The sequence below is a fragment of the Cajanus cajan genome, chromosome 3 (genome assembly GCF_000230855.2).
Source record: "Cajanus cajan strain Asha chromosome 3, NIPB_CcT2T_4, whole genome shotgun sequence".
Lineage (NCBI taxonomy): Eukaryota > Viridiplantae > Streptophyta > Magnoliopsida > Fabales > Fabaceae > Cajanus > Cajanus cajan.
In genome coordinates this window covers 4,212,946-4,235,082 of record NC_138519.1, presented here as the reverse complement: position 1 = coordinate 4,235,082, position 22,137 = coordinate 4,212,946, and the positions used below count along the sequence as shown (strand labels likewise).

Genomic DNA, 22,137 nt, shown 5'->3' with positions numbered 1-22,137 from the left:
TGTACAATTTTTATATTTTATTTCTTATATCTAGAAACTACTGTTTATGTTTTAGTTTTTGTTGACAGTTTTTTCTCTTCTAAAACCAAAAAGTTGTGCTTGGTGGCCGTGCATCTGGCAACAAGTAATCAAGTTCCGAAAGCTAAAGAAGAAGAGAAAAATCAATATATTAACTGTATGGTAGTGACAATCACTGACATCTCGAATATTATCGCACAATACATTCTCATCTTTTCCAATATATACATCAAAGGTTAAATACTCTTTTCGTCTCTTAATTTATTGTTAAAAGATTCGATTTAATTTCTCATTTTTAAAAAAAAAATAATGTAATATGATTCTTGTCATTTAATTAAAACTAACGATATTAAAGTTTTGTACAAATAATTATACATGTCATTTTTTTATTATGTCAAATGTATAAGAAATTAATGTCATTATATCTCAATTGGACGGAAAAAAACATTACATCATTTAAAAAAATTAAGGTACTAATTTTAATAAATTAAATAAGATAAAAAAAAAAACTAGTTTATCTGAGTTCAAACTATTCGTAGGTAAGTGTTGAATATCAACCGCAATAGTCCTCCTATTTCGCTAAAAATAATTCCATGAGTCAGAGACTTTGGCAAGTCCTAAATTAATGGTTATTACAGTCTATTTTTGACATTATCATATTTGTTGTATAAGAAATTTATCAACATCATTGTTATGGCAATAGGCATAATTAACACATAATAATAAAGCACTAAAAATTTATCACTGATAAGAATCGGCCTGATTTGAAGAATCATGATATGGAAAAAACATTAAAATGAAACTGCTGAACAACATCCACCAGGAAGCTAAATATTCATAAACTGGAAGCTGGCATGTTATAGAAGGTAGCATGAGTAATATAGAGCAAATTCCCAGTTTTCTTCAGTTTAAACTCAACTGCAACAACAGTCAAATTTCTTCCAGACTTCACGACAGCGGCATTAGCTAGCACTTCTTCCTGGATAAACATAAAGTGAAAAATCCACTTATCAAAGGTTTTAAGCATGAACAAGGCTTATGAACACAAAAATGGGCATATCAGAGTTAGATGGCAAAGTTGGCAACAGTGACATCATCCAACATTTCTTCCAACCAGTAAAAGACATTGAAGGATTTGGATACTATAAAGTGCACAGTGCAGGGTAATAAGAAATAACTACTGATGTAAAGAACCAAGGGATTGATTTATGAAAAATTCAAAGTTTGTTATCCATGCACATTTTTTTTCAATCATAATTTAAATTTGATTTTCTATTTGATGGTTATTGATAGTTCACTTTACTCTCTAATCTGAACCATGCACTTCATCCAAAAACTATATCTCAAGATAGCAATTCTGGAAAGCCTCAATATGAGATGTAATAGTCATCCACCAAAAATGTCAATGCAACTCACCAACACTATATACTGAATGAATGCGAAACTATATTCATTATGTGCTAGGAATACTTGTAATCTAAATATCTAATTTGTAAGATTGATTTTTCAAGTCCTCTAGAGTTCAGAGAAAGACAAGAACCAGAATTTCCAGATTTGCCAATCAGAATTTGATGGCTGTAGGAGTCCTACTGTAGGCATATTTATCTTTACAATATAAATAATGAGGACCTATCACACTGAATTGCTGATCCAAAGCAATTCCCAAAGGGAATGTGATAGAAGACCTATGGTTAAACAGGTCTATGTGAGGAGGGAAAAGGGAGGCAGTTAGTTATTTTTAATAACTAACTGATATCTGATAAGAGTTCTGTAGGGACTGTTATATTGTATAAATAGGAAGACATAAGGGAAGAGAAGGGGGGGAAGAATTGTAATCAGGGAGAGCTGGCACTCTCGAAATTGCCTTGAGTACTGAATTTGATTGAACATTGGCATGGCTCAGCGAGGGGGTCAATAAAAACCTTGCAGACATTTTTTTTTCTCTGTTTCTTTCTTTCACGATCTCTCTTTTTACCGGTAGATTCTATCAACTGGTATCAGAGCTTTTACGAACCTGAGGCGATCAAGGATGGAAAAGAAGATGGAGTTTTGGTTGGAACAGGTGGAAAAGGGATTGCAGGACGTACAGAAACGCGCGGCTGAGGAAAATGAGTGGCAGTGTAACATCGAGGGGGCTATGCGCGAGATGTTGGAGCAAGTGAAGGAAATGCGAGTGACCATGGGGACAATGGGAAGTAACGGCCGCGAAGGGGACGAAATGTCAGTGGTCCCAAGAATGGAAAAGAACGGGTGGAAGTGGCAAAACCTGGAACTTTCAGTGTTCCAGGGGGATGACGCGCTGGGATGGGTTGGGAAGATGGAGAGATATTTCAGATTAAAGGGGGTATTGGAGGACGAGAAGGTGGAGGTTTCTATGGTGGCGTTGCAAGGGAAGGCGTTGGCATGGTTCCAATGGTGGGAAAGCAGAAATCAAAATTCGGCGTGGGTGGGTTTCAAAGGGGCATGGCTGAGACGATTTCAGCCCGAGATGGTACAAAACCCTTACGAGGTGTTGTTGGGCCTTAAGCAGGAAGGGAGTGTGGCTGACTACAAGGAGAAGTTCGAGGCCAATTCTGGGCCTCTCCGGATCGGGGATACCAATTATCTGAAGGGCATTTTCTTGAATGGTCTCAAGGAGGAGGTTAACGCGGAATTGAGGTTGCATCAACTCAATTCATTGGAAGAAATTATGGATTTGGCGCTATTGATAGAGTCCCGAAATTCGATTTTAAGGAAGGAGGGGGGTGGATCGTCGACCACCAATAACAAAGGGGGATGGAACAAGAACATTTATGGCAGCCGGAGGGACGAAGAGAAGAAGAAACAAGATGAACCCACGGGGACGAAAGGGGAGGATAATCGGAAGGGCAAGAAAAACAAATTGGCGACATATGACCGATGCGGAGTACCAAGACAGGCGAAGAAGAGGAATTTGTTTCCGATGTGAAGAGAAGTATTCACCGGGACATGTGTGCAAAAACAAACAAATCCGAATAATGTTGTTGGAAGAGGGCGTGGTAGTGGAGGATGAAGAGGAGGAAATCCAATGGAGTGGTAAGCCGTCCACCACAACATTAGATTTTCGGAGTATGGTAGGAATGACTTCAAAACATTCGTTCAAATGCTGGGGGAAGATAGGAGATAATTCAATTTTGGTTTTGGTGGATTGTGGGGCTTCCCACAATTTCATTGTTGATTCGGTGGTAAGGAAGTTGGGGTTGGTGGTGGAGAGAACGGAACCGTATTGGGTGAAGGTAGGGGATGGTCATAATGTGAAGGCGCAGGGGGTGTGCGCAGGGCTGGAAATGGAGTTACAGGGGGTTCCTTTGAAGCAGAAATTCTATCTGTTTGCATTGGATGGTGTTGATGTGATATTAAGAATGGAATGGTTGAGGGGGCCGGGAGAAATTAAGGCTAATTTTGGAAAATTAACCTTGAAGGTTAGAGTGGGAGGAGAGGTCTATCAAATCAAGGGTGACTCTTCCTTGAGTGTGTCGGAAGCACCATTGAAAGGCACCCTCAGGCAATTGAAGGAGGAGGAAGAAATCTATTGGGTGGAATGTTGTGTGGCTGAAACCGAGTCAGAGGAGAAGATGAGAGCAGTTCCTACTAGTATTCAGCAACTCCTGGAGGAGTTTGAGGAGGTTTTCAGGGAACCCCAGGGACTACCTCCGTCAAGAAGGCAAGACCATGCTATCAAGTTGAAGGAGGGGGCAGAGATCCCTAACCTCAGACCATATAGGTATCCGTATTATCAAAAAAATGAGATTGAAAAACTGGTGCAGGATATGTTGAGAACCGGGATTATCAGACCTAGCATCAGCCCTTATGCTAGTCCTATAATTTTGGTTAAAAAAAAAGATGGGAGCTAGAGGTTTTGTGTAGATTACAGGGCGTTGAATAAGGTAACCGTACCATATAAATTTCCAATTCCAGTTATTGATGAGCTTTTGGATGAACTGACTGGGGCCACTATATTTTCCAAATTGGACTTGAAATCGGGCTATCACCAAATTTGGATGAGAGGAGGATATTCACAAGACTGCTTTTAGAACACACGAGGGGCACTATGAATACTTGCTAATGCCTTTCGGCCTTACTAATGCACCCTCAACGTTCCAAGGGTTAATGAATGAAGTATTGAGGCCATTTTTGAGGAAGTTTGTGTTAGTATTTTTCGATGACATATTGGTGTATAGCAGGAGTCTAGAAGAGCATCAATACCACTTAAGGCAGGTGCTGACTCTGCTAAAAGAAAATTTGTTGGTGGCTAATGGGAAGAAGTGTGAGTTTGCAAGGCCTCAGATGGCGTATATGGGTCATGTCATTTCAGTCAAGGGGGTGGCAGCAGACCCTTCCAAGGTAGAAGCCATGCTTAAGTGGCCTCAACCTACGAGTCTTAAAGGTCTGAGGGGGTTTCTGGATCTGACCGGATATTATAGGAGGTTTGTTCGGGGATATGGGGTGATTTCCCGACCTCTAACTGAATTGTTAAAAAAAGAAGCATTTGTTTGGAGTGGGGAAGCCACCGCAGCTTTCGAGGCACTTAAACAGGCCATGGTCGAATTACCCATTTTGGCAGTACCGAACTTTTCCAAGCAGTTCGTAGTGGAGTCAGATGCTTCCAGCAAAGGGATTGGGGCAGTGCTGCTTCAGGAGGGCAGACCCTTAGCCTTCATGAGCAAGGCACTTTCAGAAAAGGCCCAGAGAAAATCAGTATAAAAAGGGAGTTAATGACGATTGTAGTGGCTGTTCAGAAATGGAGACATTATTTGATGGGGAGGAAGTTCATTATAAAAACTGACCAGAGGAGCCTCAAATTTCTTACAGAGCAGAGGTTGTTGGGAGAGGAGCATCACAAGTGGACAACCAAATTATTGGGATTTGATTTTGAAATCCAATACAAACCGGGTTATGAGAATAAGGCGGCGGATGGGCTTTCAAGGCAGATGATGTATGCTGCCATATCAAGAGTGGAAATGGAGGAGTGGCAGAAATGGGAAGAAGAGTTCTTGGAGGATGTTGAAATGCGAGAATTAATACAGAAATTGGTCACAGACCCGAACCAGCAAAAGGGGTATGAATTGAAGGAGGGAAAATTATTTTTCCAAGGCAAATTGGTTTTACCCAGGAATTCTAGCAGGATTCCTCTCATCATCCAAGAGTTTCATGCTTCAGCTATGGGGGGACATGCGGGAGTCTTCAGAACCTTCAATAGAGTGTCGGCTGCATTTTTCTGGAAGGGAATGAAGAAGGATATTACCAAATTTGTGGCTGAATGTCACATTTGCCAAACTAATAAATATCATACATTGGCGCCAGGAGGGTTGCTGCAACCATTACCAATTCCTACACAAATATGGAATGACTTATCCATGGATTTCATTGGGGGACTTCCAAGAGCTCTAGGCAAGGATACTATTTTGGTGGTAGTAGACAGACTATCCAAGTACGCCCATTTTTTACCCCTATCACACCCTTTTTCTGCACAGGAGGTGGCTCAAGTGTTCATTTAGGAAATGGTGCGGCTGCATGGATTTCCGGAATCCATAGTCACTGACAGGGACAAGTTGTTTTTGAGTCAGTTCTGGTCAGAGTTGTTTAAATCAGCAAGCACGAAATTGAAATATACTTCAGCGCATCATCCCCAATCGGATGGACAAACAGAAGTGGTTAACAGGTGTTTGGAGCATTACTTGAGGTGTTTTGTGGGGGATAAACCCAAGCAATGGCCTAGGTGGTTAGCTTGGGCAGAATTTTGTTTCAACACTCATTATAATCAGTCTTCGAGTATGACTCCATTCAAGGCTGGAAGGGATCCTCCTGCTATTTCCAAAGCTCAAACTTTTCCTTCCAAGGTGGAAACTGTGAATGTAATGGCAGAAGAGAGGGACGGAATTCTGGAGGAGTTAAAAGCTAACATTGGAAAGGCACGGCATAGGATGAAACAACAAGCGAATAGGAAAAGAAGGGACGTGAAATTGGAGGTGGACGATTGGGTTTATCTAAAAGCCCAACCGTATAGGCTCAAATCGCTGGCGAAGAGGAGAAATGAGAAGTTGAGTCCTAGATATTATGGTCCTTTCCAGGTGGTGGCTAAGGTGGGTGAGGTGGCTTACAAGTTGCGGTTACCAAAAAAATAGTAGAATTCATCCAGTCTTTCATGTTAGCTAATTAAAGAAAGCCATTCCACTAGAAAAACACGTGCAGTCCCTTCCGGCAGAGCTTTCTGTAGACTGGGAATTGCAATCACAACCCGCTGAACTTTTAGCTTACAGGTACAGCAGCACAGGGGAATTGGAAGTACTCATCAAATGGCACAACCTGCCTGACTGTGAAAATTCGTGGGAGACAGTAGACAAGATTGATGCCACATTTCCACAATTTCACCTTGAGGACAAGGTGATAGCTCAAGGGGGGAGTATTGATAGAAGACCTATGGTTAAACAGGTCTATGTGAGGAGGGAAAAGGGAGGCAGTTAGTTATTTTTAATAACTAACTGATAATTGATAAGAGTTCTGTAGGGGCTGTTATATTGTATAAATAGGAAGACATAAGGGAAGAGAAGGGGGGGAAGAATTGTAATCAGGGAGAGCTGGCACTCTCAAAATTGCCTTGAGTACTGAATTTGATTGAACATTGGCGTGGCTCAGCGAGGGGGTCAATAAAAACCTTACAGACATTTTTTTTTCTCTGTTTCTTTCTTTCACGATCTCTCTTTTTACCAGTTGATTCTATCAGAATGCTAAGAAACTACAACTGAAGTTGAATGATGCTAAGCAACATTGTTTATAATGCTGAGAGTGCAAACTTCTCAATCTAATGGCTTAATGTTGAAGTGGCTTGCTTTCTAACGTCCTCAGCTTTCTCTATTGTTGCAAAATACAATTCAAGATGAAGTACTACATTTCCTCATGCAGCACAACAAATCATTCTAAAGCCATGACTCCATGCCATTTATCTAGCATCTACTTATTTGAAGAAAACGTATTGTATTGCAATAGACAACACTGGAAAGAATCGAGACTGAATATAAATAACTCACATTTGCTGGAGTGGCAGAGAGGTAAGAAGTGTTCATTTCCCCAAGAAAAAGCTCCTTGTCTTCAGCAACTATAGTTCTAGCACAAGCAGTAGACAGAATCTCAACCAAGGACCCAACAGCCCCTCCATGCAGAGTTCCATAGCCATTCTGCAATTCCAATAAAGAAAAGGAAAATTTCAGATACAACTGCATAACTGTTTTTTGTTTATTTCCATTTGACAAAATGTTAACTTTGAACCCAAATAAGTGAATTCATTTGCTAACATAAAAAATGAGAACTTTAACAAACCAAAATCACAGCCCTTGATTGTAATTTGTAACAAACCAAAATCTTGAAACTCCCCAAATTATGCTCGATCAAAATATAAACAAAAATTAGGGGGTTGTTTGGTTCAATCAAATGTTTCAGTTTTTTTTTTTCACTTTCATTTTGAATTATAAAAAATGTCACCTTAGTTATATTTTTTTCTCTATTTTCAAAAAATTGTACAAGAGACATTGGAAACACTATTTCTCATGCAAACTTTTGGAATCAGGAGCCAAAACTTTTATAGAAGCTATTTTCATTTAGGGCCTATTTATTTCTATTATTATTTTCGGTTTTCACTTTTAATCTGCATAATTGTCACCTTGTTTCCTATATGTTTCCTATATTAAAAATTCTGAATAGGAAACAAACAAAAAAAAATTGTTTCCATTGTTCCATGTATAACTCTTTGTAAAGAAGATGACAATTTTGTAAATTAAAAATGAAAATAGTATCTGATGTTGTTAATACAAATAGTTCAACACTTGTGTTTCTTAACCACGTACTAAGGTTCAATTCCTGGTTTAAATACGGAGTCACAATTAAAGATGCCACTTTACCTCTAAATGAGCTGATCTGATGGGAGAAAGTTATATCTCTTGGTTATACCAAAAAAATAAAGAAGTGAAAATAGAAAATGAAAGTAGAGAATGAAACCAGAAGCAAACAGTTCAAAAACTTATTAAGAAATTCAATGCATTTTGCACTTTTATTTTCATCTCCTATAAGTGAAAACAAAACAAAACAAAACAAAAATTCTCAAATCAAAAGAGCCACTAAAATTCCACACAGTTAGCAAGGAGTTTATTAGCAATTTCATCAACCAATCAACAAAACATTGCAAAGCATAGATAGATCAATCTTCTTCCCAATTTCCTGAGCTAACAAACAAAAGAACATCCACCGAAACAAAAACTTCCTTTGCAAAGAGACAGAATCAAATAACAGGGAAGTTCTAATAATTATCTAGCATATTATCAGAAATCACGGACCCTATCGAATAAACAAAACACTTCAAACATAAATACGAACCCCTCCCAAAATCCCTCACTTCCCGATTTCCTCAGCTTCCAATCAGAGTATTGGCACTTGGCAGTAGCAATAAACAAACAAAACCCAATCAAAACATTGGAGGATTTCTTCGTACATAGCACAAAACCTATATAAGTGTTTTTGTGTCCTTCAACTGTTACAATCAAGTTTTATCTCAATAATTTTATCTTTAATGTAAATCTTAATTGCGAAATCACCGAAATGAAACTCTAGTTCTGACAAAAGAAAAATAAAAGAAGTGCATAAGGAATTGGATTTACATTTGGATAAAGCTTAGACGACAGACAGATACCTAGGATTTATCAAAATTTGGAATTTTAGTCGACAAAGAGTAACGAATAACGACAGAAAGTGTATCTAAGTAACGAAAGATGGAGAGTATATTTTAATAATTGAAGAATGGTTGTTGTTAGAAGTTAGAAGGGCTTACGCAGATGGGTGGTTTGGCGAGAAGAGTGCATTGGATTCGTCCACGTTCGATGTGATCGACCTTGATGAAGTTCCTAAGGAAGTGGTCGTAGAAGCCACGCGCATTGCAGTTACGAGGTACAGGAATTGCAGCCCCCATAGCTTCAACGAAGTGCAAGGTGTTGGAAGCACATTTGGGGTTAACTTCCTTCGAGACTTTCAGCCATGGCGAGGCGCACACACTCTCTGCTTTCCCTTTCGAACCCATACCTAACACTCACATAAATTCTCTCATCCTCTATGTCATAACCATGTTTCTCTTCACATTTTTTTTTTTTTTTACTGTGAAGAGTTAATCAGATTTTTTTTATCAAAATAAAATAAAATACTGGTAATAAAAAAATAAACAAATAAACTAATTATCATTGTACATGATTTTTGTTGCGTGACAGAAATAAAAAAAGGTTCTGCGGATGGTGAAAGACTCTAATAAGACAAAAAAATTGAATGATTGACACATAGGAAAATTGAGCGTTTCGTGGCTCTAACACATGTTTGCATGTAGGGATAGACCCTTGTCGAAGGGACAGGTCGCTGACCAAGTGACGTAGGGAGCCTCCTGTGTGTTGTGTTTATGCAGGTAGCGCATAAGGCTCCTGCGCTTTGTGTTGCACCCCCCTTCTTTTCCCATTAAAAACTAAGTAAAAATGGAATAATCTTAATGTAAAATCAAAAGGGGGAGTTTGTCAAAAAGGGAATTTATTAAATAAAAGAGAATCTTAAATCTCTTCGAGAAGCTATGAATTTTTATGATAACAAATAACGAGAAGCTATGAGTTTTTTTTATAACAAACAATTTTTCCAAGAAACTATTTCACACGAAGCAAATGTCATATTTTGTCTGCAAGACGAAGTGCATGATCTATATTAATGATACATTTATTTTTTGTTAAAAAGTTAGATCATTCTTTAAGAAGCATTAATATTGTATTTCTTAACAGATTGAATGAGAAAGCTTCCTCGAAGAAAAAGAATATTTGCATAAAGGAAATGTCAAATCATTGTGTCAGGAAAGAAAGAGAAAATCCTGGATTACATGGAAAAGATACTGCAAAGATTATTTTGTGCTGACACTACACTGCCACACTCAAAATAAAAGGAAATGATGAAAAGTAGTTAAGAGATACACGCCTTAATATTATATTTCTAGGACCAGCAAAGAAGACAAACAAAGCAACTTGTAAAGAAACTTTAACGTTTAAATTCAATGTTCCTGTAACGATCATCTTCTATAGAATTACTATTTAAGGATCAAGCCTTCTCATTACAATGTGTGAAGAGAGGAACAAGAGAAGAGAGCAAGTAGTGAAAGAAGAAAAGAATACACTTTCAAAGAAAAGTGTTGTGCACAAAAGTCCAACATATACTAAGCAGCTCACTCACATCAGACATTTTGAAAACAAAGTTGAAGTGTTACAAAGAAGATTTTCATTAAAAATCTTGTATATAGTTCTTTGTAGTCTTTTCGTGTTGTATTTGATAACATCACATCTAGAAGAGACGAAGTTATAATTGTAACTCTTATTTGTAAAGGTTGAGCCTGGAGAGACTTGTGTAAAAGAATACTTAGTGGTTAAGCCTAGAGAGACTTGTGCAAAAGAATACTTAGTGGTTGAGTTTAAAGAAACTTGTTGAAAGAATACTTGGATTTGAGCTTTGAGAGGTTTGATGAAAGAATACTTGGTATTGAGCCAGAAGTGGTTTGTGTAAAGAATACTTGTATCTTGTTCAAGCTAGTGAAACTCAATCTAGTTGGATTGAGAACTGGATGTAGTCTCTGGATTTGAAACGAACTAGTATAAAATACTTGTGCCTCTTCATTTGTTGCCTAACAGTATTTCGCCTGTTGTTTTCCAGTACTTCATCTGTCACTGTATCTATCACTTCACTACATTATAAAAACGCAAATTTTTGATATACACTATTCAACTCCATTCTAGTGTATATCTTTTTCTCCAACACGTAAACATTCTTATATGTTCTATTTATAAGGAAAAAACTTTGTAACCTTTAGCATGACCGTAGTGTTCAAATAACACAACCATGCTTATCAAGTATGGTTTTGCTCCTTTTTAAATTGAACATGCTTCAAGACCAACACCATCATACTATAGTGAAACATGATCATGCTTCATAAGTTGGGGCGTCTTTTTCATCGACATGAGCATTCTTCCAAGGTGTGCTTTTAGTGGAGCATGGTCATAGCATGACCTAAGCCCAATCGTACTTCATTAGTTTTAGGTGTGTAATCCAACAGAATTATGTTTAGAGCTAGCACGATAATGCTACATCTTTTAGCTCATTTCCAAGTCATAATTGTCTCTTTGTCCCAATTTCACGATTTTGGCATCAATAGTTGTTTGTTGCACGCTTAACATAAAAGATGAGTTATTTTAACAAATTTATGCATTAAGTGAGATAACACAAGTAATTTTTAGCACTTTAAAATGCAACATATAAATGTTTAATAGTTACTAAGCAAATCTTGCAATTATTACCATGTGAATTCATAATGGTAGTATAAAGTAGTAGAATTTTCGTTTCTTTATCTTCATGGTTGGTAATAGAAATGGGAATAGATTACATCATGCTAGATTTTGAATATATAAGTTATGTTTGTTGTATAAAATTAAAGTACAAGTTTGACCTAACCTATTTAAAAACCTAGCTATTAGCTTATTTAAAAGTTTATCTATTAGTCTATTTAAAAGTTTATTTTACATTAATTTTAAATAAGTCAACAAATATTTTTAAATATGCCTATGATTTTTTTTAAAATTTTCATGATAAAAAAATGATTTTTTTCATTATTATTAAAATTTAGGTTTTACAGAAAAAAAATATTAACGTAAGAATTTTCAAAACTAACATAAATTTTAAATAAATAAATTTTTTAAAAGGTTAAATCTGAATTTTTTTTATTAAATAAGATAATTTTTAAGCAAACAAAATCATATGTCTAACTTATTTTTATCTTAGTTGGTAGTCTTATTATATGTGAATTTTTAACGTAAATAATATTTTTTTTTAAAAAATTTACCAAAATAACACCTGTGCAACTTTATTTACACAACTAGAACCATTTACTGTTCACACTCAGAATTCGGTTTCCCGAAAACCGAATTCTGAGCTTCAAATTTTTTTTTTCTTTTTTTTGTGCTCAGAATTCGGTTCCCGGGAAATCGAATTCTGAGTTATTTTTAATTTTTTTTTTTTTTGGTTTATGGCTGATTTTCCGCGAGTGTGGGAAGTGGAACGGGCCGTTCTGGAAGCAGAACGACCCGTTCTGCTTAAACACATGGAGTGTTTTTTTTAACATTAGAACGGGCCATTCCAATTAAAAAAAAAAATACTCTATGTGTTTAAGCAGAACGGGCCGTTCTGCTTCCGGAACGGGCCGTTTTACTTCCGGAACGGGCCGTTCTGCTTCCCAGACTTGCACAAACTAGCAGAAAACGCTAAAAAAAAATTAAAAACAACTTAGAATTCAGTTCCCCGGGAACCGAATTCTGAGCAGAAAAAAAAGAAAAAAAAAAATTTGAAGCTCAGAATTTGGTTCCCGGGGAACCGAATTCTGAGTGTGAACAGTAAACGGTTCTAGTTGTGTAAATAAAGTTGTACAGGTGTTATTTTGGTAAAAAAATTTTAAAAAAATATTATTTACCTAAAAAATTCTATTATATGTATCTTGGAGATGATTGTTAGCATGACCTGACTAGCTGAGAGATTGGACTCACGTCACCTTCTGGACCTCAGTTCGGCAAAAGTGTTGCCATAAAAATCTGAAAAAGAGGAAAAATGCTGAATTCACTTTCAATTCAACTGAACAGAAATAAAAACACACTTTTAAGTAGCTCACACTTTCACTCCCGAGTTAATTAAATTCATATAACATACTTCTACGGTTTAAAAAATCGTTAGCTTCTTCCATAATTGAAGTTTTGGTTGCCGAGAAAACCAAATATTCCTCGAATCTTTTGCATACGGCACCACACTATTATTTTGATAAATTGCTTAGTAAGTAATTAAAAAATAAAAAATAGAAAGATTCTTTTTTCAGACGTTGAAATCAAAGTTTAATTACTTATTGTAAGCGCTTAAAAAACAAAATTAGAAAGATGTTTTTACTCGTAAGTTATTATTTAGTTTTTATTGCTATACAAACTCTAGTTTTGTTTTTGTCCTATTATTAAAAAAAATTTGCCATTAATAATAGATTGGGTCATACACTCTATAAATATATGTTGTATTTTATGTTTAGTACTCTTTATATTTGTATTATATTTTTACTGTTTTACATTTGTACAACTTTTATATTTTATTTCTTATATCTAGAAACTAGTACTTATGTTTTAGTTTTTGTTAACAGATTTTTTTCTTCTAAAACCAAAAAATTGTGCTTGGTGGCCATTCATCTCGCAACAAGTAATCAAGTTCCGAAAGTTATAAAAGAACAGAAAAATCAATATATTAACCATATGGTAATGACAGTCTCTGACATCTCAACTATTATCGCACAATACATTCTCATCTTTTCCAATATACACATGAAAGGTAAAATACTCTTTTGGTCTGTTAATTTATTAAATTTAATCCTTTTATTGTTAAAAAGTTCAATTTAATTTCCTATTTTTTTTTAAATAAAGTAATATGATTATTGTCATTTAATTAAAACTAACGACAATAAATTTTTGTACACATAATTACACATGTCATCTTTTTATTATGTCACATGTATAAAAAATTAATGTCATTAATTTTAATTGGACGAAAAAGATCATATTGCATCATTTAAAAAAAAAATTAAACCACTAATTTTAATAAATTAAAAAAATAAAAAGACTAATTTAGCTGAGTTCAAACTATTCGTAGGTAAGTGTTGAATGCCAACCGCAATAGTCCTCCTGTTTCGTTAAAAATAATTCCATAAGTCATAGACTTTGGCAAGTCCTAAATTAATGGTTATTACATTCTATTTTTAACATTATCATATTTGTTATATAAGAAATTTATCAACATGATGGCTATGGCAATAGTCATAATTAACATAACAATAAAGCACTAAAAATTTATCACTGATAAGAATCGGCCTGATTTGAAGAATCATGTTATGGAAAAAACATTAAAATGAAACTGCTGAACAACATCCACCAGGAAGCTAAATATTCATAAACTGGAAACTGGCATGTTATAGAAGGTAGCATGAGTAATATAGAGCAAATTCCCAGTTTTCTTCAGTTTAAACTCAACTGCAACAACAGTCAAATTTCTTCCAGACTTCATGACAGTGGCATTAGCTAGCACTTCTTCCTGGATAAACATAAAGTGAAAAATCCACTTATCAAAGGTTTTAAGCATGAACAAGGCTTATGAACACAAAAATGGGCATATCAGAGTTAGATGGCAAAGTTGGCAACATTGACATCATCCAACATTTCTTCCAACCAGTAAAAAAATTTGAAGGATTTGGATACTATAAAGTGTAAAGTGCATGGGTAATAAGTAATTGTTGGGATACAAACAAATCCCACATCGATAAAATAAAACAAAAAATAATAACTTATATAACATAAACATACTTCAATGATTGATTATCCTTTTGGGTAATGACAAAAAACAAAACCGTGGGGGCTAAGGCCCAAAGCGGACAATATCTCATCATTGTGGAGTATGTTTGTGTAATAACCCTATAAAAATAACACTTTCATAAAATATCCCCTCAAACAAATACCATAAAATAACCCCAACAGTAATAACGACCGATGAAAACAACCAAGGGTGATTTATAACAAATGCAAAGTTTGTTATCCATGCATATTTTTTTTCAATCAAAATTTAAATTTGATTTTCTATTTGATAGTTATTGATAGTTCACTTTACTCTCTAAGCTGAACCATGCTCTTCATCCAAAAACTATATCTCAAACTCGATAGCAATTCTGGAAATCCTCAATATGAGATGTATTAGTCATCCACCAAAAATGTCAATGCAACTCACCAACATTACATACTGAATGAATGCGAAACTACATTCATTATGTGCTAGGAATACTTGTAATCTAAATATCTATTTTGTAAGATTACTTGTAAGGTTGATTTTTCAAGTCCTCTAGAGTTCAGAGAAAGACAAGAACCAGAATTTCCAGATTTGCCAATCAGACTTTGATGGCTGTAGGAGTCCTATAGTAGGCATATTTATCTTTACAATATAAATAATGAGGATCTATCACTGAATCACTGATCCAAAGCAATGCTAAGAAACTGCAACTGAAGCTGAATGATGCTAAGCAACATTGTTTATAATGCTAAGAGAGCAAACTTCTCAATCTAATGGCTTAATGTTGAAGTGGCTTGCTTTCTAACGTCCTCAGCTTTCTCTGTTGTTTCAAAATACAATTCATGATGAAGTATTACATTTCCTCATGCAGCACAACAAATCATTCTAAAGCCATGACTCCATGCCATTTATCTAGCATCTACTTATTTGAAGAAAACGTATTGTATTGCAATAGACAATAATGGAAAGAATCGAGGCTGAATATAAATAACTCACATTTGCTGGAGTGCCAGAGAGGTAAGAAACGTTCATTTCCCCAAGAATAAGTTCCTTCTCTTCAGCAACTACAGTTCTAGCACAAGCAGTAGACAGAATCTCAACCAAGGACCCAACAGCCCCTCCATGCAGAGTTCCATAGCCATTCTGCAATTCCAATAAAGAAAATGAAAATTTCAGATACAACTGCATAGCAGTTTTTTGTTTATTTCCATTTGACAAAATGTTAACTTTGAACCCAAATAAGTGAGTTCATTTGCTAACATAGAAAATGAGAACTTCAAGAAACCAAAATCACAGCCCTTGACTGTACTTTGCAACAAACCAAAATCTTCATACTCCCCAAATTATGCTCGATCAAAATATAAACAAAAATTAGGGGGTTGTTTGGTTCAATCAAATGTTTCTGTTTTTATTTTTTGCTTTCATTTTGAATTATAAAAAATGTCACCTTAGTTATATTTTTTTCCCCTATTTTCAAAAAAATTGTATAAGAGACATTGGAAACACTATTTCTCATGCAAACCTTTGGATTAAAGAGCCAAAACCTTTATAGAAGCTATTTTCATTTAGGGCCAATTTACTTCTATTCTTATTTTCTGTTTTCACTTTTAATTTGCACAATTGTCACCTTGTTTCCTATATTAAAAAATTTGAACAGCAAACAATTTTATTTTATTTTTTTCCATTGTTCCATGTACAACTCTTTGAAAACAAGGAACAAAATGAAAACAAGATGACAATTTTGTAAGAAGATTCCATACCATTAGCAAGGAGTTTGTTAGAAGGGCTTACGCAGATGAGTGGTTTGGCGAGAAGAGTGCATTGGATTCGTCCACGTTGGATGTGATCGACCTTGATGAAGTTCCTAAATAAGTGGTCGTAGAAGCCACGCGCGTTGCAGTTACGAGGAACAGGAATTGCAGCCTCCACAGCGTCAACGTAGTACAAGGTGTTGGAAGCATGTTTGGGGTCAACATCCTTCGAGAGTTTCAGCCATGGCGAGGCGCACACACTCTCTGCTTTCTCTTTCAAACTCATACCTAACACTCACACAGATTCTCTCCTCCTCTCTGTCATAACCATCTTTCGCTTCACTTCAACTGCAAATTGAATTATGCTTCTTGATTATTTTTTTTGGTTCGTTCCTGGAGTATCACCGCAGACAGCAGTGACTAATCTCCTCGCGTTGGAGGCACCTCAAAGGGTGGGATAGCTGGCCCCAAGATTTAATGCGACTGCATACACAAAGCAGGATTCGAACCCCTGACCTTGCTTAAGCGTGGATCAACCCTTACCGCTGAACCAACATTTGGAGTTTATGCTTCTTGATTTAGTAATACATCTACCAAATCACGTGTAATAAATATTTGGTTCTATATATGTGCTTTTTAATATTACAAAATATGTTATTCAACTATTTTAATTTATCGTATAATACATTAAATTTGTTGACTTTATCATAAATAACTAGAAAGTCAAATTAATGATAATTTATCATGGGCCGAAAGTGTAAATGTACACCTCATTAAACTTTAGCATATTTAATTAAAATTGGTAATAAATTTTTTTGTGTGCTATTGTTATTTTCTCTAAATCGATAGTTTTAAGAATAAATAATGGTTAAATCATCAAATTGGTTCTTGAAAGTGTATGCCATGTACAATTTGATTCATGAAAGATAAAAAAAAATCTCTAAAAGTAATTTTCATCCATGAAGATAGTTCTTAAGTAAAATAAAAGTTTATTAACAACATTTCTATAATTGATGTGACACATTGAATATCATATCAATATCTTTAATATGTCCATGTGAACATACATGTCACAAAGACCAATTTAAAAATAAGATCATTTAATTGTCACGGCACATGAAGCAAATTGAAAGACTAATTTTTAACCTTTCTTAAACCATTAATTTGATTCCTAAAAGTAAATCTTGCAATTATTACCATTTGGATTCGTAATGATAGGAAAAAATAGCAGGATTTTCATTACTTTATCTTCATGGTTGGTAATAGAAATGAGAATAGATTAGGTTAAGCTAAGTTTTGAATATATAAGTCATATTTGTTGCATAAAATTAAAGTACAAATATGATTTAACATATTTAAAAACCTAACTATTAACTTATTTAAAAGTTTATCTATTAACTTATTTAAAAATTTATTTTATATTAATTTTAAATAAATCAACAAATATATATTTTTAAATATACCTGTATTTTTTTAAAAAAAAAATTCATGATAAAAAAATAATTTGTTTCATTATTATTAAAATTTAGGTTTTAAAGAAAAATATAAAACTAACGTAAGAATTTTCAAAACTAACATAAATTTTTTTTAAAGGTTAATTCTGATTTTTAATTAAATAAGATAGATTTTAAATAAATTAAAACATATATCTCTATTTAAGGTCCGATTTATTTTTATTTTAGTCAGTAGCCTTATATCTATCTTAGAGATGATTGTTAGATTGACCTGACTAATTGAGAGATTGGACTCGCCTTCTGGTCCTCAGTTCGACAAAAGTGTTTCCATGAAAATCTGAAAAAGAGGAAAAATGCCGAATTCACTTTCAATTCAACTGAACAAAAATAAAAACACACTTTAAGTAGCTCAAACTTTCACTCCCGAGTTAATTAAATTCATATAACATACTTCTATGAGAATTGAAATTAAACCTTCTAATAACAAACTATTAAAGTTAACACTTTTTGTACTTTCTGGATCTCCAAATTGCCGAGCTGACCGATCAATGTCTTTACGCGTTGTTAATGCTCAAGCCAAGAGGGTTGTGTACCCTCTGGACCTCTAAATTTTCGAATTGACCGAACAATGTCTCTACACGTTGCTAACACTCGAGCCAAGAGGGTTGTGTACCTTCCAGATCTCCAATTTGCCGAGTTGACCGATCAAGGCTCTTCATGTCGTTAACGCATAAGCCAGGAGGGTTGTGTACCCCATGGTCTCCAATTTGCCGAGCAAGTCGAACAATACATACATTCCTGGTCCCCATCTGACCAAACAACTCAAACTTTAGGCTAGTCATCGGTGTATTGACGAGTGAGTTCTGGTAAAACTAATCAAAGTTATGATTCACATGATTCTTGCATAGATTTGATTACGAATATAAATGGGATTCATAGATTCATTACAAAGAGGGATCTGCATGCATTTAAGGGGATGAGGATCAAAGATCCGTATCACGTATATGAGACCCATATAAATAAGGAGAAAGGGGATTGGTAAAAGTCAGGTTCTTCTCATTCTTGAATGTTCTAGGTCAGGACGGCGGCTACATTCTCTTAAGATTCACATCACTAAAGATTTTCAGGCTGCTATCCCCTTACTGGAACAACTTCTTGATCTGTGTTCTGTCAAATTCTCCATAATTAAAGGTTTAAGAATTTGATTGCATGTTGCATTCATATAACTAAAGTTGATAAATTTACTGATCGCTACTTGGCACTAGGAATTTTCTAAGATAGACACTGGCTATATTATTTACTCTAACGTGACTTTTTCTCAAAGATGACGCACGCTATAGTTAAATTATTAAAGAACAAGTTTCTTCATTCTTCACGTTGTAACATCTTCATGCTTGGTAGTTGGTAGTGATTTAATTTTGTCATTAACATCTTGCTGATAACTATGGTGGATGGAATGAATCCATCTAAGATTACTGGTGTACCATAGTGGGAGGAATGGTGCAATCATTGGCACTTCTAACGTCTGGGCCCAAATACATGATAAAAAAATAATGATATTTATTTTTCTCCTAGTGTTTGTGTTGCCGGATAGAGTTATATATCTTGGAAGGGAAGGTTGATGGTGTAATAATTCCATTGATAAATCAAGTAGATGTTTAAAACTATTAAATTGTATTTTTATTTTATTTTATTTATAAAAGTCATGTTTGAGATCTATTGTGGGTGGGATAAAGTTTTCAATAAACACTTATAGGAGAAAAAAATTTTAAAAAAAAATTCTTTGTAAATTAAAATCAGTTTATGTATAAATTAAAAATAAATTTTAAGATAATCATTACATATTTAATTAATTTTTTAATCTAAAATCTCTTAAATAACTATTTAAAAACTAATTAGTAATTAGTTTAAAAAATAATTGTATATGCTCACTAGCGAGCACTCTCCCACAATCTCACATAATAGAAGTATAGTGTACTTGCCAAAAAATGGAGATAAGAAGTCTTTGCTTGAAGGTTTTCGAGTTGTACTTGCAAAAGAGTTAACAAGTAATCCGAGTAATAAAGTGTATTGTGTATATATGTTACATATCTCATAAAGTCATGAAAATCTGATGTAAATATATTTATAGGTGAAAGAATGTTAAAGGATTTGACTATTAAGTGTATTTAAGAGTTTTTATTACAATGTAATGATCAAATATTACTCTTCGTCCTAATTAGTAATTACAACATAGTACTTCCTTCGTTTATTATTTATAGCCGTTTTGTCAGAATTTGTCATTTTTTTTTCATTGTCATTTTACTAAAATTAATGACTTATTAATTTTTTTTTTCATTTTTATCCTTGATAATTAATGTATGTTTACTGAATATTGTGTCTATTTATTTCTAATGTCTACCTATTTTTTCTCTAACCACTTATGTGAAGTTAATGTTGTATTTAAAAGGATAATATATTTTCAATGAAATACTATAAAAAAAAATAGATGGTAGAATAGGAAAGTAAGTAATAAATATTTTTGAAAACTAAAATTTCAATCATTTTTTTAAGTCCCGTACAAAACTTTAAACGACTATGAATAAAAAATGGAGGAAGTATTTAACTAAACCAGATACTTTTTTAACCTTAAAAATTATTTGTTTAATATTTCTCTAGGACTGATAATTGACAATAATTGGATCCCAAAATATTTATAATATAAGTAGAAAAAAACGATAATTAATTTTTTAAAGTATAAATATGAAGGTCAAATATTGTCTCAACTTTAATAAAAACTTCAATTCTTACTTCCTCTTTAAAATCATGGCTAATATAAGCAAGGTAAAGAAATTTTGTGGCACCCATTAGTTTTATCAATTTTTCTTTCCGATTTCATATCAAACAAATAAAAGAAATATTTAATCTCTTTCATAAATCTCTCCTCCTTAAGTTACCTAAAAGGGACAGTAAGTGTGTGTTTGTATATTCAGTTCATCTGAACATAAAAAGTTTAACATTTTCCTTTCTTTTTATTTTATTTTTTATTTTACATTGGAATGTATAGAAAATGGCTATCAACAACACCATTAGAATAGGTTTTCAGATTATTAACAAATTGTTACTGAATCTAATCTCCTTAAACAATATATCAAGTTTAAATTTTGTGTATAAAAAAAATATGGTTGAAAAAAAGGATTCCATTAAAAATGGTCAATCAAATTCTCTTATAAAAAATTAATTATCAATAAAATTAGTGAATATTTTGTAACAATAACAGTTAAAAAATATAAATTTTCAAAAATCCTTCTGAACAATCACTACATAATTACGATCCGAATCAATGTCTTACCCATTGTACTATAGATATCCGTGGAGAAAGAAAAAACTCAAACATCTCTTAAATATTTGTTTAACCTTTTTTATTTTCTTTCTATTACATAAACACTAAGCAAGGTTGCTTCATGAAATTTGTACTTTAGAGCAAGTACATCGGGAGTTTCATAACTAGATTATTGACAATTGTGATACATGCATGGAATCAGATGCTTGTACAAGTAACGGCTCCAATAAAAAAAAAAATAATAAAGTGGGTTCCATTGGTAATTTTTATTATTTTTACAGAAAAGTTTGTTGAGTGAAATATGCAATGATACCAGGAGTAACGTTAGCGTTATATACTTTTGCCCCGAAATTTGTCACACTACATTCACTCCTACATGCCTGCATTCTTATCATTTGTCAAGCCCATGCTTCACATTTTAAACTTTTCTCTACTATGAGATCGATACCAATTGTATCTTAAATTGATGAGTTAGTTTCTGTTTAAAACATAATGGTGAAAATATCACTCTACATTTATAAGGGTCAAAGAATCAAAGCATATGAGTGTAAAAAAATAATGTAATCAGACGTGATATGATGGTAATTTTTTTTTCCTAAATGTAAACGAATGTGTATATAGGAATGTGTTTATTATTATTTTTTTAAAATAAAAGTTTAGACTTCAACAAGACACAATTCTATATAAAATCAAAATCAACTATTAATTTTTTTTTTATAGAATTTGCAATGAAAATATGAAATTATGAATTATCTACTCTATCCTAACACAAGTTGTATATAAGAAAGTGTAGATGACAATAATATTATTCTTGTTCATAAATGTAAATGTAATTTTTTTAAAGTATATCAAAACTTATTTCTCTAACTTAAAATCTTTTAAGAAAAAAGACCATCAGAAAGATTTTATCCTCAATTTCCGCTAAAGATCCTAGTTTGCGTGTAGCTTTTTTCTCTCAAAATAAGTAAACGTTAAAGTTTAGGCAAATATCCTTATTTACAATGATCTAGGTAATTTTTAACGAGTTTGTTTTAGAAAAAGACACGAATTTCAATGAAAAAACCATCTGATATAACTTTTTCTCGTTCAATGATACGTGATGGCAAAACAAACACGCCTTTAATTGGTGTGTATAGCGGTTTCTACAGTCAACCTTTTGTAA

The 22,137-nt window shown here is 33.8% G+C and overlaps 2 protein-coding genes across 2 annotated transcripts; both read right to left on the bottom strand.

The window, feature by feature from the left end:
* Positions 1-624: 624 nt before the first annotated feature.
* Positions 625-9,162, bottom strand: LOC109806410 (uncharacterized). Its single transcript, XM_020368840.3, has 3 exons — positions 8,855-9,162; positions 7,065-7,211; positions 625-997 (listed from the first exon to the last, which is right to left on the bottom strand). Exons 1-3 carry the CDS (start codon positions 9,098-9,100, stop codon positions 854-856), a joined length of 537 nt encoding a protein of 178 aa, XP_020224429.1. The 5' UTR covers positions 9,101-9,162; the 3' UTR covers positions 625-853.
* Positions 9,163-13,934: 4,772 nt separating this feature from the next.
* Positions 13,935-16,774, bottom strand: LOC109803850 (uncharacterized). Its single transcript, XM_020365522.3, has 3 exons — positions 16,240-16,774; positions 15,445-15,591; positions 13,935-14,202 (listed from the first exon to the last, which is right to left on the bottom strand). Exons 1-3 carry the CDS (start codon positions 16,483-16,485, stop codon positions 14,059-14,061), a joined length of 537 nt encoding a protein of 178 aa, XP_020221111.1. The 5' UTR covers positions 16,486-16,774; the 3' UTR covers positions 13,935-14,058.
* Positions 16,775-22,137: the final 5,363 nt, after the last annotated feature.